The sequence below is a fragment of the Equus quagga genome, chromosome 2 (genome assembly GCF_021613505.1).
Source record: "Equus quagga isolate Etosha38 chromosome 2, UCLA_HA_Equagga_1.0, whole genome shotgun sequence".
Classification (NCBI taxonomy): domain Eukaryota; kingdom Metazoa; phylum Chordata; class Mammalia; order Perissodactyla; family Equidae; genus Equus; species Equus quagga.
In genome coordinates, this window is record NC_060268.1 from 145,816,312 (window position 1) to 145,833,294 (window position 16,983).

The following is a 16,983-nucleotide window of genomic DNA, read 5'->3' on the forward strand; positions in this document are numbered from 1 at the left end:
TGACATGTAGAGAAAGTAAGATGTAGGGAACTATCATCCTGAAAAGAGAAAATGATGCTAATAAAGATCTTTTGTCCAAAGCTGCACATTGTGCCTTAGAAAAAAAATCATAGATTCAAATGTGTTTTAACAAGTAAGAGTCATGCAAATATAAAGTGGTAAAACATCCCCCAAATTATTAATGTATTACAAATAACATGCCCATGTGCAAATCTGCTTTTGGAAACTTAATGTTCATTTTCAATTACAATCACTGTTACTCATCTTTGTATTCTCAGAACCTGGCACTTAGTAGGTGCTCAAGAAATGTCTGTTGGACTGAAGAGGCCGTGGTTTGATAGTGCAGCCAGCATATGTAGCATAATTCCTCTCATCTGCTTACCAGTTCCACTTGTTCCCTACATGGAACTGTTCATGTACAGAAAGTAAGCTATGTTCTATAAGCTCACCTGTTTCGGGTGCAGGGGAAAGAACACCATAGTAGGAGTCAGGAAACTTAGATAAGTCCTAGTTCTACCTTTTGCTAGCAAGTAACCCTGGACAAGTTATATTTTCTTGATATTTTAGTATCATTTTCCCTCTTGGAAGTCTGGATGTTAGAAATGCGTTTTTAAATACATCCATTCTAGCAGGAAACGTGGGCAAGCACATCTCCTTCATGCCTCCTTCCTTGGAGATCCCGTGGTATCCTGTGACCTGAAGGAGATATAGGCTTTGGTGACAAAGAGGGAAAGGCAGAAGGGAAGAGATGGGGACTCTGTGGCCATGATTATAAGTGTAGAATATTTAGTTCTCTTGACTCGGAAGATACCAGTATTATTACTATACTATAAGGCAGAAAGAAAAATAATATATACCATGAAAACTATGAAAAATGACCTTTAGGAAAAAATCCTCAGAACTAAGTTTACAATTTTTTGATGCTTGCAATAGAATTTACATATTCCATATAAGATGAGAGATTATTTTAATTTATGTTTAGAGAGAGACAAAAAATAAATACTTAGGAAACCAGAGAAAGGAATCAACCAGAGACTACCCCCAAATGCTTCTATACATTTTTGTGGGCTCATTTTTCGAAGGAACTGTAGTCTATAACTGACTAAGATAAATTTGACACAATGTCAATTAGGCTTATGGCAGAAAAAAGCAACCAAAAATAGGTTAAAGGTTTGTTCTCTAATAAGAGAAGTTCATTTTTCCTGAAGAAAGGTGAAGAAAATCCTGTTTGATTTATATTTATCATATGGTTGGATAATGAGGAAGAATCTGATCAAAACTGTTGATTCTGTGGCTGTGTCTAAAAAGGGAAGAAATAGAATGTGCTATGAGCTAAGTACCAGGTTGAGAGAAATTACCACGTTTTATCCCCACAATAACCCTTTAAGACAGAAAGTACTATTGTCATTTGCAGATCAGGAAATTGAAGACCAGTGAGGTTATGTAACTTATCACAGTGTTGGTAGCAGAGATGGCATTCGAACTACAGTCATTTTGAAATTTCATGTTTTTTACCACTCCCCTATGTTGCCCCTCACTGAAACTTTATGATAATTACAATAATAATAATGAATAACAATACTGCTTACTGGGCACCTATTTATTATGTGCCAGGAATTGTGCTAACAGCTGTAGGTGCATTATTCCATTTAATTATCACAACAAACCTATGAAGAAGAGATTATTTCCACTTTGTAGATAAAGAAACGGACAATCCGAGAATTTAAGTGACTTTACCCACAGTCACAGGGCTGTAAGTGGGAGTGTGTTCACCTTTTGACCTCAGAGCCCTGGCTCCTACCATCCGTGATGCTGTTTCTGGGGTAGTTTGGGGACCCTGAGGTCTAGGCTGTCATGCACTTGATCTCCTTTTTCGGAGATGAGTCAGCAGGAAGATGGAGCTGCACATTGATTTTGCCTGTGCACGGCAAATACAGCCATTTTGGGCAGTTTACACTTGTTTACCAAGTTGCTTAGTTCAGAAGTTAATAAAAATGCTCTTCCTGCTTTTCTTTTACAGATGCTTACCTCTATTGCTGGACCATTGTCGAAAGGTGATACAGCCCAAGTGACTGCTATCGACTCTGAGGCATTGAAATTGAGTGAAAATGTTAATGGGAAGAAATCTGAGTGCCAGGAGGGCCAGCATGGTGAGGCCTGCTGTCAGTCATGTCCTCCTGGTATGTTACACTAAACATCCGGTGCTTAGAATGAAAATCAGGGTGAGGAGAAGCATATAGTAATAATGAAGAAAGTATTTTTACAGCATTTGGTTCTTCTGTATTACAGCATTGTTGGGAAGAAAACTGTGAAATTATTCTCCCCAAACCGGTTCAATTCATCTTTATCACACTTATTTGGTGTGCGTATGAATAAATATAATTTCCAAATGACATGTGCCTCTGAAATGAGAGGATTTGTCTATTTAGCTCCATTTTTCAGTAGCAAAGGAAGACTCATTTGTAGATGTTAAAGCTTATCACATCAGAACTGATTAGAATGTATCATAATAATTGTGGAGCTCTGAAAGCAAGAGACTTCCACTCTTAAGAGAGGTGTTTCAGCACTTGCCTTCAACCAGAAGGTCTCTCAGCAAGCTGTTTGTCCTGGCACTGAAGCCTGCAAAATACATTTACATTTTGCAGCTGAATAACTAGATGAGCTAGAAAAGCAACAGACAAAAACCAACAATTTTTTAAAATCAGTATTTTGAAATGCAAACCAGTTTCAGATCAGAAATCCTTCAAACGCTGGCAAATTAGAAGCTAAGCAAAATGCAACTGTGCAAACTTTTTTTTTGACACGAGAAGAGTAGACTACTGTCTTGTACAGATAGGAATCTCTTTCAGCTGCTTGAAGTAAGTTACTATTGTGAAGTAAGACAGGAAGATAAAGGAAAACAACAGATGAGTTTATGCGATAAATTAATAAAAGCATAAAGGACTCTGCTAGTAGGTTTCGTAGTTGGCCTCCCAGGCTGCTAGCACTCAAGCTGCTAAACAGGCATGAGTCCTATTTATAAAAGATTCTACCACACTCTCTTGGCCTCCTGTCTGGGTTTTAATAACCCTTACAGAAAATCTCCCTTATAATACAACCCATTTATACGTAAGCCTATTTATATTTACTCTTCTCCAAATAGGAATAAAGGATAGTTTCCTGGCTTTTTTATAACTTGCCAAACACCATGTATTTGTCCTATGAATTAAGATCTTTACTAATATTTTTAGAACCTAAAGTGCAAATTACAACAAAGGTGATATGCTTTGCATATCAAACTGTCAAGCATATTTGTCTGTTTGCTTTTTTGTTTTGCTTTGTTTTATTTTCATTTAAGAAGCAATCTCAGCTCTGGTGAGCTAGTTTGTGAGATAAGAACTCACGTCGTATACCACTGTTGGACTGTAAATTGTTATAACCTTTTAAGAAAGAAATTTGGTTGTGTGGGTCAAAAACTTGAAAATACAGGGGCCGGCCTGGTGGTGCAGTGGGTTGGGTGCGCACGTTCCACTTCAGCAGCCCGGGGTTTGCCGGTTCGGATCCCAGGTGCAGACATGGCACCGCTTGGCACACCATGCTGTGGTAGGTGTCCCACATATAAGGTGGAGGAAGGTGGGTGCGGATGTTGGCTTGAGGCCAGGCTTCCTCATCAGGAAGAGGAGGATTGGCAGCAATCTTCCTCAAAATAAAATAAAATTTAAAATGCTTGAAAATACTTGTACCTACTGATACAGTAATAGATTTGTAGGAAAAAATCTTCAAATAGCCACAAATAAAGGGGCATATTGTACGCATGATAGTTCAATATGATACCCAATGATGTAGGATTGATTAAGTAAATTTTGAAGTATTCAAAGGCTGGATGGGATATTATGTATCAATCCAGTCATGTTTTCTGATATGTTTCTGATAGAAACCTCAATGTGTGTAAATTCCCTTAAGAAATTTCTAACTGATATACTGGCTGGATTAACTGATTCTCTCTGCTCCCTCCCTAAAATATGTTGGATGGTGTCCAACACGTGCTGAACGCTCTTTCCACTTCTATTTTTTCTTTTTGAATTTTAGGCCTATCCATATTCAAATTGCTTCCAAATCTGTTTATGCTCATTGCTGTTGTGATAGTAATGTGTAATTTAAGTAAATATTATATAAATCAATGATACATGAATATGGAGACAAGGCAGATTTTATTTCTGTGAAAACTAGTTTCAGTGTTTTGGAGATTTTCAGTATAATGACGAGTTGCTAAAAAATTATTGATGAATTAGGTGATGGCAAAATAAATGGAAAAATCACAAAAATCTTGAAAGCCTTTCATATGGATTATTGGTATTTTTAAGTTTTCTTTCTGTCAAAAAGAAGGAAGAAAGGAAAGAAGGAGGGAAGGGAGGAGGAAAGAAAGAAAGGAAGAGAGTGAAAGAAAACCAGGAAGTCATAGGTGATGTATTTTGGTTGTGACTTAAGTGAGAAAGAACCTGGAATTCCAATAACTTGTTTCTACATCACAAGACTGACAAATAATTATATGATTATACATTATAAATTAAAATATTTATAGTATTTTTTCAGTGATTCCCTATATGAACTGACTTGTTGATTAACTGATCAAAGCAGTCCTCATGACATCACCATATCAAATAAGAAGGATTCTGCCGTACACTACATACATTACATATATGTATATTTATATATGTAAATGCACACCCACACATATTACACATACATATAGTGACATGTGTGTGTCTTTACATGCATAGGAATGCACCAAAATGACAGCAGTGAATTTCTGTGCTTGATGTATAGTGCTTTTTATACTGTCCTAACTTTTCCAAATTTTCTACAAGGAGCATATGTACTATTGTACTCAGATACAAATGTATTTTAAAATCTTATTTTCAAGAAAACAACCACTCCTTTTTCATATTTTGATAAATTTAGGTTGTATTCGTTGGAGGAAGAGAAAACCTGTGATTTATTGTATCCCTCTCATGTCATAGGCATTGTGCTAGGCACATTCTGCAAGGTAGTTCGTAAAAGAAGTCAGTGCATTTAGAAACCAGTATAATACCACTGGCAAGCAAAGAAAATTATATTTTGGCTTAGTTTTCTTAAACATATTGCTACAATATTCTGTAGCCCTGATGTACTGTATTTGAATTTGATTCTGGGTTTCCACAATTTATTTTTTTCTATTGAAAAAGTATTGTCTTTGTTTACTAAAATATCATGTGTTTACGTTTCAGAATTTGTTTATAGAATAAGTAGTTTATTTTTTAGAAAGAATGCTTTGAGGTTATTAGGAAAGTCACATTCCTAGGAAAGACAGCGTAAATTATTTTTGCTGTACATGTGAGTAGCAGGTTAGACTTTGCCTATTCTTTTTAATGAGTTATGTCATTAATAGAGTCACTAGTCATGCTTTTCTCTTAGATTTCCCTTTATATTTTCTGTCTCTTTCTTCATTTTCTATCCCCTTGCCCTAAGCCAGGTTTCACCGTAGCACTTAGCACCACTTGACACCATATATTTATTTGTGCCTTGCCTGCTCTACCCTGAGAGCATGAAGTCCTTGGAGACCAAGGCTTTGTCTCATCCTCTGCAGTATCTCCAGCTCCTAGAAAGTGCCTAGCACACAATAGGCATTTAATAAACACGTTAAATAAATGAATTTTCCGGAAGAAGGTGTAGTTGTGTAATGCTTACTAATAGCAAGACAATGACTCATTTTAGTTTTAAAGTAAATTAAAGCAAATGTGAACATTATTTAAAATTGTGTGTAGTAAGATAACAAACCTGATAATAAACTTTGTTATAAATGTGTTCATGCCTGCCCATCAAAATGTACTCTGTACCTTAATGGCAAAGGAATAGAAAGAAAGAGGAGAGAAAAGAGAACTGTGAGCACTTATGAAGCAGGTCCTACGCAGTTCTGATAGCAGCGCAGAAGTGTCGTTATCTCCATCATATACATGAAGAAATTAATGCTTAGAGAGATTGAGCACTTTGTTAAAGATCTTGTGGCTCCTAAGGATGTGACCAAGGCCTTTAGAACTTTAAATGTTCTTTCCCTTACACTATACTATCTCTTATCAGGATTTGTGGACTTTGGAAAGTGAAATGAGAAACCAGAGCAAGGTGAATTCTTTAGATAATCTCAGTGGCCAGTGACAGTCATCTCTACCATGAATATATACCTACCAACCTCTTCTGTCTCCCCAAAAAGTTGGGAAAGGCATTTCTTCCAGTGCATTTGGTCATTCCAACCTCTGTTTTTAAATATGCTCCTCTTGTTAATCATCCTATTTCTGTAGGCATATTCCTTCAGTTACTCTTTTAACTTTTGTCTTGGGAGACTTTCTGTCTCTTCACATGATTTTTACAATAACCTTCTCCCTTGTTGTATTTATATATCATTAAAACTCCCCCGTTGTAGCAGTGTCTTATTGTTATCCCTGCATACTCCCCTTGATGTTGCATGACCACTTTGCATTCAAACACTTGCCCCATTTTTTTCTTGGGCAGGCACGAGGAGAGCTACTGATTGTGATGCCGAACCAGGTACGTTTTGCCCATGGCGTGAAATGTCAATCACCAAGACGACGAGTTTGCAGCAGAAAAAGTGTTTATTCACAAGGCAACCAAGCAGGGAGAGAGGAGTACAAATCTCAAATCCTCCTCCCTGAGAAATGGGAACTAGGGCTATTTATGGGGTAGAGGGGCAGGGTGGTCTGAAGTGTGGGCATAGATGATTGGAGGTAAGGAGAGGTGATGTTGTTGACGATCTGTGCAAGTGTAGTCAAGCTTCATGGCTCTTCATAGGACACATGTTCTCAAAATGGTGGCATTAACATGATCTGAGGGTGGAGTTTTTGGCTCTCTGACATCAGGAGGTCGCCTATCGGACACTTGCACGGGCCCAGGTGGTGGGTTGGAAGTCTCAACCAGCCTGAACCAGACAGGGGTCAACTCTTAGTTCCTGAAAAACAGCTCAGGCATCCACTACCAGGGGGACCCAAGCATCAGGGAGATGTTATCTATGAGGAACCTAATGGAAGTAAGATAACATATTGCCTATCTACATGACTTTTAAAAATAAGCAGGACAGCTAACAATGAGTAGGTGAACAACTAAAGACTACAATTAATAATCACAAAAAACTTTAGTTACTAGCTACCGAATCATTAATGGCAAACTGTCCACTGGTTTCAATTGCACAGCCAAGAGGAACATAACAGACTGTGTGCCTTGCTCAGAAGGGAAGGACTACACAGACAAGCCACATCGTAGTTCTAAATGCCGAAGATGTAAAATTTGTGATGAAGAACTGGGTAAGTGTCTTAAAAAGCAACTGAAAGGCATCCATCGTGGTACTCCATGTAGAAGCATTTATAATGCAGTTTGAAGTTGGGACCAACTCTGGTGCTATGTTGTTATAGAGGAAGGGACAGGATGGGGCTGGCTGCAGTGAAACAGGACCAGATACTGAGCTAATCACGGGTCTAGACATTTATGGGTTAAGCCTAGACAATTCTCCCAGATGTAAGAGAACGACTAAATATGAGGCCTGTGAACAGAGTTCACCAGCTCCAGCCAAAACTGCAGAAACGTTTTTTTTCCTGCCTTGATTTATGCTCTGTAATGGCTCTTGTTCGTGGCCAGAAGGATCTCAGAAGCCTTCAGATACAAGGACAGAGGAATCCGAGAGTTGGGTGGGATGCTCCCCATTCTTTGGAGATCTGATTTGTCTTGATAATTCCAACTGGGACCCTGAATTTTCATGATATATCCCAATCTATTCTGAGGGCCCAGATTAAAATATAACAGAAGTACTCCCAGTTTTGTTTGACATCAGAAATCTCTGGACATAGCTTTTCTTGTCCCTATTAATAGTCTGCAAATTGGTTTTCTAGGTCTAGAAGTGGAAAAAAATTGCACCACGACCCAGGATACCAAGTGCAGATGTAAATCAAACTTTTTTTGTAGTGTTCCTCCATGTGAACACTGTGACCCTTGCATTACGTAAGTTTTAGTTTGTTTTCTGATTAAAACACTAGATATATATAGAGAGAGAATGTCTTCCTAGAGGTAGCAACAAGTGCTGAGTCAATAATTTGGGTTCTAGTGTTGCTTTGCCTTCAAACAACTAGGTAACCATTTGCTCATTCAAACATCCAGTCTCCAAACATTTATTGAACACCTCCTGTGTGCTTGACACTGTGCTGGCTGCTTAAGCCAACAATGTGAGCAACACATTCCTGGCATCAAAGCTCTCAGGCTGGAGGCAGAGAGAGTCAAGAAAAGCAATGGTTATTGTGTCAACACCATGTGGCAAGCATTAGAAGAGAGTTGTGCTCAAGTTGTTACAAGTTATACAAGAGAACCTTTCAACTCTGCCTGGGGAGAAGTGGTAAAGATATGACACATGGCTTGAGTCTTGAAGGAAGGAAAGAAAGAATTCCCAGGTGTACCTGGATGGAAAGGACGTTTCAGGCAGGGAAGAACACATGCAAAGAGACTGAGGAAGCTCCGGAGAACAGGGTACCTGACCAGACTGTAGGAAAGACTGAGAAGGAGGCAGGGCTAAATCGTGAAGGGCCTTGTCTTTCATGCTAAAGAGCTTGGTTTTGACCCCAAATTAGAAAACCTGATTATGTAGCTCACTTTTCTGCTGATTAACTGCGTGAGTTTGAGCAGATCACTTAACCTCTCTGAGCTTCAGTTTCCTCACTCATAGGATGCAAATAGTATTCACTTGTCCTATTGGCCGCATTTCTGTGAAGATCAGACTAAATAATATTGTTGTAAAAATAGCTTTTGCTTTGTAAGATATTGTTTTGTATAAATATAAACCATTAGAATTATATTCATGTGCTTCTCCTTAAACTTGTAATTGATCTGGGGAAACTTTCAGGAATTCAACCTGGTAGACTTGAAAAGTCTGGACGTGATGCTTTATGTCTCTTATTTACTAAAAAATTTTCAATGATGTGCAGTTAACCTGGCCTCTCTCTTCTAGCCCCAAACGTCTGAGAGTGCCCTCATGATGACAGGATAAGTAGGGACTAGGGAGGAGGAACTAACTTAATCAAATAATAACAGGAGTTCTAAATGCTTCCTGATCTCAATTTAATTTTATTCTCACCAGAATGCTTTGAGGCGGTTAATATTGTCTCTTGGTTATTGATGAGAAAACAGGCTCATAGTGGTTAAGTGACTTGCCAGGCTCACCTAGTTAGGTGATGGGCAGAATCAGGCTATAATTCAGACAATCTGTCAATGTTGGGCTGTCCGAAGAAAATCCTACAGGAGCCTCTTGAGCATCCTAATCAGTACTTGATGCTAAAAGGAGAAACCTCTAGGGCCAGCTGAGTGGTTCCCTAAGCAGCATCATGGGCAGTGGCCATTGTCTGGCCATTTCATTTTTCTATGGGACTGTTTTGAAATTGCTTTAGGCACTTTATGATTTGAACAGCACAGTTTATTATCAATTTTAAGATTATTTTTGTGTCTATTTCATCCTTTTTCCTGTATGTCCATATTTTCTTACCTTCCTTTAACTCTTGATATTTTAAAACGTAGTTATTCTTTAGGATATTTTTCATCCAAACATCCAAATTATGTTATGAATTTGTACCAACTTTAGGTGCTAATCTAGAAATATTTGAGGGAATATGTTTGCAAGAGATGCAAAGATGAGTAAAGTGGCTCTGGATTTGTAGTGTATCATTGAAAATGATCAAGGAATCAGTCCACCAGGCTTTTTGAATTTCCTCTGTCTTTTTTCCAGGTGCGAACATGGGATCATTGAGAATTGCACACCAACTAACGACGCTAAATGCAGAGAAGGTTATTATTTCTTTTTATGATTATATTCTCCTTTCTCCCATCCCCACTGTAAAATAGGGAAAAAAATCCACTCTCTTTTGATTCTTTGCTACTACTTTGTTTTATCTTAAAGCTTGGTTATTTTCATATGCAATGTCCAATATTCTAATCTACAGGATCCGGATCTAACTTATACTGGTTGTTTTGCCTCCTGTTCCTGTTACTGATTGCAGTATTTTTACTAAAACGTTACGGTAAGTTCTTACTTTGTTCAAACTGCAGGTTGAAATAACTTGGGAAGTAGTTGTTCACAAGAATTCCCCTCTATCTTCTACCTCTAAGAAAGCTCCTACCAGGCATGGAACTCTGTGAAACTGCTAAATTCTTGCCGCTACATGTACTCCTGAGAGCTGATAAGAACAGATGATATTATTCCTCAGCTGCTGTTTTTGAGCAACCGTTTGGGGGCACTGAGTGGGTCTTCCTATCCTCCCTGTGAACAAGGATGTTCTCATCCAGGCAGCAGCTGAGTTGGCCAGGAATCAGAAGTGATCCTTCGCTCTTCGAGATTGCCGCATGCATAAAGAGAACACGAGAAACAAGGGCCTCCCCAGGAAAGGCATTGCAGGGAACACTTGCTAAATTCCTCCCTCTCTGTGCCTTCTCTCCCTCGTCCAAACTTCCTAATTTTTAATTATTTCTCCCCCTTAACTTAAAATACTGTGGCAATATATTTTATGTAAGAGATACTTAATAAATTCAGCAGGTAAGCCAAAATTGGTATAGTCATAATTACTCTAGAAAAATCCCTTTAACTCATTCATAAAACATAGAGTGGTACCAACTTTCAATACTCTGAAGCATCCAATTTTTCCTTGTTTCTGGACCAACTCATTGTTTCTCCAGTTCAGCTGAAGATAAAGACATTGCCTTGCCTTTAGAAGTTGTTTAGCTAAAAATATATACTGAATATTTAAACACTTAGAGACTTACAGATTCTTTTCTTCCATCTCATACTGGCTTCAAGGCATACACTCACTGAGTGTGTATACTTGAGTTATTTGTGAGTGTGTGTACTTGGATTTCTGGGCATTGAATGCCACTCCATGGCAACTTGATGTCACCTTTCCATATCCTATGCTTCTGTGCCCTGCTGTAGCCATGCTACCCGAGTCCAAGCTGGTGAGGGGGAGTGGTGATGGTGATATGGTAAATCAGAATCCAGCTTCAGGCTAAGCCCGTGTGTGGTAATTGGATGGCCCAATTAAGATGTGGCATATCTCTAGAACACTTGACCTGGTCAGGTTGGATTGTCCAGAATCAGGACAATGCTGTCTTTGTGGTGTTTGGTCACTTTAAGTTTCAATGAATTTCTCCTTCTTTCTTCTCACACTTCTCTTAGTGTGACAGTATGTTCTCACATGCTTCCTACAAGGCTGAGACTTGAGTCTGATAGAAATTTCTTTGACTTTCAGGGTTGAAAAGAAGGTGCAGGAATGAAGAGGATGATTACCGTGTATGTGGAGACTCAAATACTGTAGGTGTTGAAATGTGCATCAGCTTTCTTAAAAAAACACAGAAAGTAGTAATTCATCTTTTTATTTGTTACTTTATTTTAAACATTTGTTGTGTTTGTGTGTGCATGGATTAGAGGGGCATAAAAAATGAAATAAGATATGGTGCCCAGTTTGTAAGTAAGCTTCTACACAGATAACATAAGAATTAACAAAGGGCGTAAGTGAGAGTGTGCTCAATGTGAGCTGAAAAAAAGAATGTGGGGCCAGCTCTGGTGGCCTAGTGGCTAAGTTCACTGTGTTCTGCTTCAGCGGCCTGGATTCCGTTCCGGGGTGTGGACCTACACCACTCATCTGTGAGTGGCCATGCTGTGGTGGCAGCTCACATACAAAAAGAGGAAGATTGGCAGTGGGTGTTAGCTCAGGGCGAATCTTCCTCAGCCAAAAAAAAGGGAAAAGGATGTGGCCAAGCTTCCATGTTCCACGTTAGTGTTATCCCTGCACTGAAACTGTGGAGAGATATCCTTCACCAGAGCATGGATTCAGTATCCAACCTCAGGCACAGAGATGGCTCTTAAAGCCCATTATAAAGGCACAGCTCAGCTCTCTCTGGCCACTTGTTGCCTTATCTCTCATCATTATCTTTTTCCAACATGGGATCAAAGAATTTCAAATAGCAAAAGATACACTGGGAAGAAAAACCAGTCCACTTGATGAATAACAATTTTCTCATTTGGGGTGGGGGGCTCATTGGGAGTTAGAGCTCTTCAAATCAGCATGGTACAAACAAGTCAATATTCCTTAGTTTCTGACAAGACTGGAACCTTGCAGAATGAAAATTTGAATGGTGAAAGAATTCTTCTTAATCACTTAGTCTAGCTAATTTTATACATCACGCAACTGATTGTACTCCCTTCAGTATTAAGGAAGAATTCGAAGATTACATTTAGAATATTCTAAATATATTTTTATTTATCTCTCTCCTACCCTCCTTTTTTTTTCTTCCCAGGAAATGGAGCAAAGGAATCTCCCAGGTAAAGCTTTTATCATTTTATTTCCTAGAGATGGCTTCCTTAGGAGTAACAGGCCAACTTTAGCCACGATAATGTTGCTAATTCCAGTGACATATGGTGGGGTCTTGTTCTTCCTTGAGTTTACACTTCTTCCTACTTAGTATCAAGGTTTATCAGGCAGTTTGTTTAAATTTATAATTAATACTCTTAGTTAAAAATAAATGAGGTGGGGCTGTCCTGGTGGCATAGTGGTTAGGTTTGCATGCTCTGCTTCAGTGGCCCAGGGTTCGCTGGATCAGATCCCAGGGTGCAAACCTGTGCACCACTTATCAAGCCATGCTGTGGTAGGCATCCCACCTATAGAGTAGAGGAAGATGGGCATGGATGGTAGCTCAGGGCCAATCTTCCTCACCAAAAAGAGGAGGGTTGGTGCGGATATTAGTTCAAAGCTAATCTTCCTCAAGAAAAGCAATCAATCAATCAATCAATCAATCAGGTAGCAATGAGACACTACATTCTGAGGCTTAAGAAAGTTTTCCTTCACCAGCAATTAGGTGTATTATAGAACTCCTGCCTGAATTGACTTAGAGGTGGATCTGACTTGTAGACTCAGTTATTATTGGTGTATCCTTGCTCTGTAACAGCATCCACGATTCTACCCAGTTCTGTTCTTTGACCTGTGATTCAGAGATAAGACGCTCATAATTTTTTTGCCTGCCTTTTAAGTTTGTGGGTCATTGATCCTCAGATCCGTAAGGGATGTTAGAGGTGATCTTTTCCAACCCTCTTATTTTATAGATGAGAAAAGATGATACAGAGGTGTTATGTATGTTTAGGTCATAGAGTAAATTCCTGGGAACATCGGAGGAATTGGGATTAGAACTCAAGTTTGCTTCTATTTTTGTTTTTCCCCATCAGCTCTTGAGATCTTTAGGACTTAGCTGTATTCTTAGGTACTGTAAAAGGAGAAATAGTCATGGTTTTTAGTAATAGGAATTTCATTTAGAAAAACAAAGTTTCATAGACTATTGTCTATTTTTCAGACATTGACTTGAGTAAATATATTAGTAGTATTGCTGAACAAATGGAACTGAATCAAGTTAAAGAATTTGCTCGGAAGAATGGTATCGAAGAAGCCAAAATTGATGAGATTGAGAATGACAATCCCAACAACACTGCTGAGAAGAAAGTCCAGTTGCTCCGTTGTTGGTATCAACGTCATGGGAAGAAAGGTGCATATGACACTTTGATTAAAAGCCTCAAAAAAATCAATCTTTGTGTTCTGGCAGAGAAAATTCAAAATATAATCCAGAAGGACAATGCTAGTGAAAATGAAAATGCAAACTTCAATAATGAAAATGAAACACACAGCTTGGTCTAAAGGGAAAAACAACTCACTCACTTCTGAGTATAGACAAGAAAAAGTAGTGTTTGAGTAAGTTTTTAATAGCTGTAAGAGTAAATACTGCTTGGCTTTTTACTAGGTGTGTTTTCTTTTTTCGTTTCTTAGGTTTGTAGAGCTAATATATTTACAAGTTTCAAGATCTTGTGTGTGACTCTGCCTTCAAGGATGTTTAAATAATCTGGTTGGGAAGACGGAAATGGTTAAGAGTAAATGCAGTGGCATGTTAAGTACACAGATAAGAGTGTATTTAAAGGACAAAAGGTTGGGATCATGCTCTGTAGCTAGGAATATAATTAGTGTATTTGAATACAAATGTCTATCCACAGGTTGACTGCATTCCAAGAGTCAATAGAAACTAACCTTTTGTTACAATGTCACAATCACTAGAAAGACTACTTTGTCTGCAAATTACCTCCCCAACTCCCTGAAGATTCTAGAGGTTTTACCATATTTGTAAACTTTGTTTGCAACTCTGAGAGGAGCATATTAACAAAAGCTCATGTATACATCTGAATGCAGAATTTAAAGGTTCTACCTCAAAGATCGTTGCCTAGATTATTGGCATTTCATTGTAAAATATTTCAATTTTGAATTCACACAGAAAATGTCGACTAAATTGATGCAGGGTCAGTGAGCCGAGGAGTCAAAAGAAAGATTTCTTAGACTCTCAAGATCTGGCAGTAGTGCTCTTTTATTTAGAGAATAGTGTGGAATAGCATGGGGACAGGACCCATGGGCAGTCAGAGCTTCTGCTGCCCCCGCTGGCATGGGGACAGAGCCCATGGGCAGGCAGAGCAGCTGCTGCTGCCCCCGCTGGCATGGGGACAGGACCCATGGGGAGGCAGAGCTGGTGCGTGGGTCAGGACCCACGGGCAGTCAGAGCTCCTGCTGCTGCCCTGAGTTGAGGGTTAGGGCTAATTTTATAAGGCATGGGTACGTGACTTATTTTTACTGGAGAAAAGAAAAGATGATGTAAAAAGTCATTAAATGATTTCAGTGCAGATGGGGTCTGGTTATTGTGCGGTCATATTGATGCGGGATCGGTGAGCCGAGGAGTCGAAAGAAAGATTTCTTAGACTCTCAAGATCTGGCATTAGTGCTCTTTTATTTAGAGAATAGTGTGGAATAGCATGGGGACAGGACCCATGGGCAGTCGGAGCTTCTGCTGCTGCCGCTGCCCCGAACTGAGGGTTGGGGCCAATATTTAAGGCATAGGTGTGTGAGTTATCTCTTTATTAGTGCCCGTTTGGTCTGGCCATTTGGCGGTCCCACAACTTTTAGATAAGAATCAAACCGGATTGAGTAAATGGCAGAAGTCACCGCTCAAATATTATCCTCGGCTAAAGACAAAGGAGGATTTTGGGGTGGGGGGTCAGTTACATGAGGTTGCCAGACAGTTTCCAGAGATAAGGCCATCCCCCCTTCCTCCTGGCTCAGAGAGGGAGGCATCTTCACAGATAGAGGTTTCCCTTAGAAATGTAAATGTTTTCCCAACAAGGGGCAAACAAATTCCAGAGAGGGAGGCATGGAGATTTCCTTTACAAATGCAATTGTCTCTGATCAAAGGGCAAACAAATTCCACTCCTTGGAGCCTGCTTCTTATCTGTAGTTTTAAAAGTAACCAGCCTAAAAATCCTCATCATAAACCGTTTTAAAATTAAGCAGCCTAAAAATCCCCATCAATATAACTTTAGATACGAATCTGGCCATATAGATCGGCATGTAGGTGAGGATGCCCTGGGCTTCTCTCCCTAGGGCGGTCCTAATTCATACCATAAAAAAGTCCACTGGGTCGTATAGTTTGGCATGTAGGCCAGGTCACCTTGGGCTTCTCTAGCTGGGGCAGCCTTAATCCACATCATAAATTACAATACTTGAGCATTTTATATTTGTATGCCGTTTTACTGGATCAAAGTAATCTACCTCTTTCTCAAGTGTCAAAACATTTGGATCAGGAAAGTATTAGTAGGGCGTTACCACTCTCCATTTTCTCCTTGATGTGCATCTTGATAGCCTGTACCTCCCCAAATCTAGAAGTATTACCAAAGAAATGCTTCATGATCCACTAAAGGCCAGTGCTGGCCTTAGAAACTTTTAGCCCGGTTTAAGGACTTGCTGCTCTTACAGACAGTAGCTTTGTGGCATATTATGAACCAATGTCTACCGTTAAAGCTGATGATGTGGATTCTTATTTTGCTGTGTTCCCTGCAAAATGTTCAATGACCTCCCATGTGTTCTTTCTTCTACAAATGCAGCTTATACACAGCAAAGGTGAAATCACTGTCAGGTTTTAGGAATTGGTCCTGTTATTTCCTGCAGGTTCCTAAACAAACAAGCCCCTCTCCTCGCTACCACATCTTCATTCTACATTTAAACACTTGTAAACTTTGTATGAAATGTGAATTTTAATAACTACTATTTATGTTTATATAGATGTAAACTAGAGATAGTTATTAACTGAAGCAAATATTTAGAACTACGTAAACAGCTTCCATTGACGGAAGATTTTTTTCCCTTGTTTGGAAATACAAAATATAGGTAAACATATTTAATTAAAATAATGTTTTTTCGTATTTCTGGTTCTCTCTTTTTTGATGGGAGCTTGCTTTTTGTTATTGTTTCCCTTTTCTCTACTAAATGTAACCTGTGTATGAATCTTTAATGCTTTCTTTGGTCTCTCAGAAGGTAATTCCTTTTTAAAGCCTTTTTAGTAGTTAAATAATTCCCTCCGGAGAATGTTACTGCCAAGAATATGCCTCCCAAACAACGCAGGGTTATTTATTATGTGAGGATTTATTATGACAAGATTATATGTCAGGCACTGGAATGTGGATAAGAAAGTTAATATTTTAAAGGGTAGGTTTTATTGATAAGAAAGCTAAATGGGGATTTTGAAATTGTTCTTTCCTACCTACTTTCCATCCTGGCTACTTGGTGACCACACTGGACTAGCTCTCTTTAAAAATTTAATTTTAATAATAATAATTTATTAACCCATTATTCCCCAAGGATTGTTACTTTAACATGTAATCAATGTAAAAACTATTAGTGTGATAGTTTACATTCTTTTTTCCATACTAATGTTCAAAATCTGGTTTGTATTTTAGTTATACTTACAAGCACATCTCAGTTTGAACTGGCCACATTTCAAAGATCAGTAGTCATATGTGGCTAGTGGCTACCTTATTAGGTAGTTCAGGTCTGTATCTTTGTTAGGACAGGT

At 38.8% G+C, this 16,983-nt stretch overlaps 1 protein-coding gene across 4 annotated transcripts in view; it reads left to right on the forward strand.

The window, feature by feature from the left end:
• Positions 1-14,491, forward strand: part of FAS (Fas cell surface death receptor) — a 28,395-nt gene extending 13,904 nt beyond the window's left edge. For 2 of the 4 annotated variants that reach the window (XM_046651797.1, XM_046651791.1), the window contains 9 exons: positions 2,021-2,180; positions 6,526-6,561; positions 7,221-7,331; positions 7,914-8,022; positions 9,791-9,849; positions 10,005-10,082; positions 11,304-11,365; positions 12,352-12,376; positions 13,399-13,835. In XM_046651797.1, coding sequence (XP_046507753.1) covers positions 2,021-2,180; positions 6,526-6,561; positions 7,221-7,331; positions 7,914-8,022; positions 9,791-9,849; positions 10,005-10,082; positions 11,304-11,365; positions 12,352-12,376; positions 13,399-13,736 — 978 coding nt within the window. In that variant the 3' untranslated portion in view covers positions 13,737-13,835. Of the gene's footprint in view, positions 1-2,020; positions 2,181-6,525; positions 6,562-7,220; positions 7,332-7,913; positions 8,023-9,790; positions 9,850-10,004; positions 10,083-11,303; positions 11,366-12,351; positions 12,377-13,398; positions 13,836-13,865 lie in introns of those variants that run through there. The other 2 variants (XM_046651808.1, XM_046651802.1) reach the window with 2 other exon arrangements.
• The last annotated feature ends 2,492 nt before the right edge of the window (positions 14,492-16,983 follow it).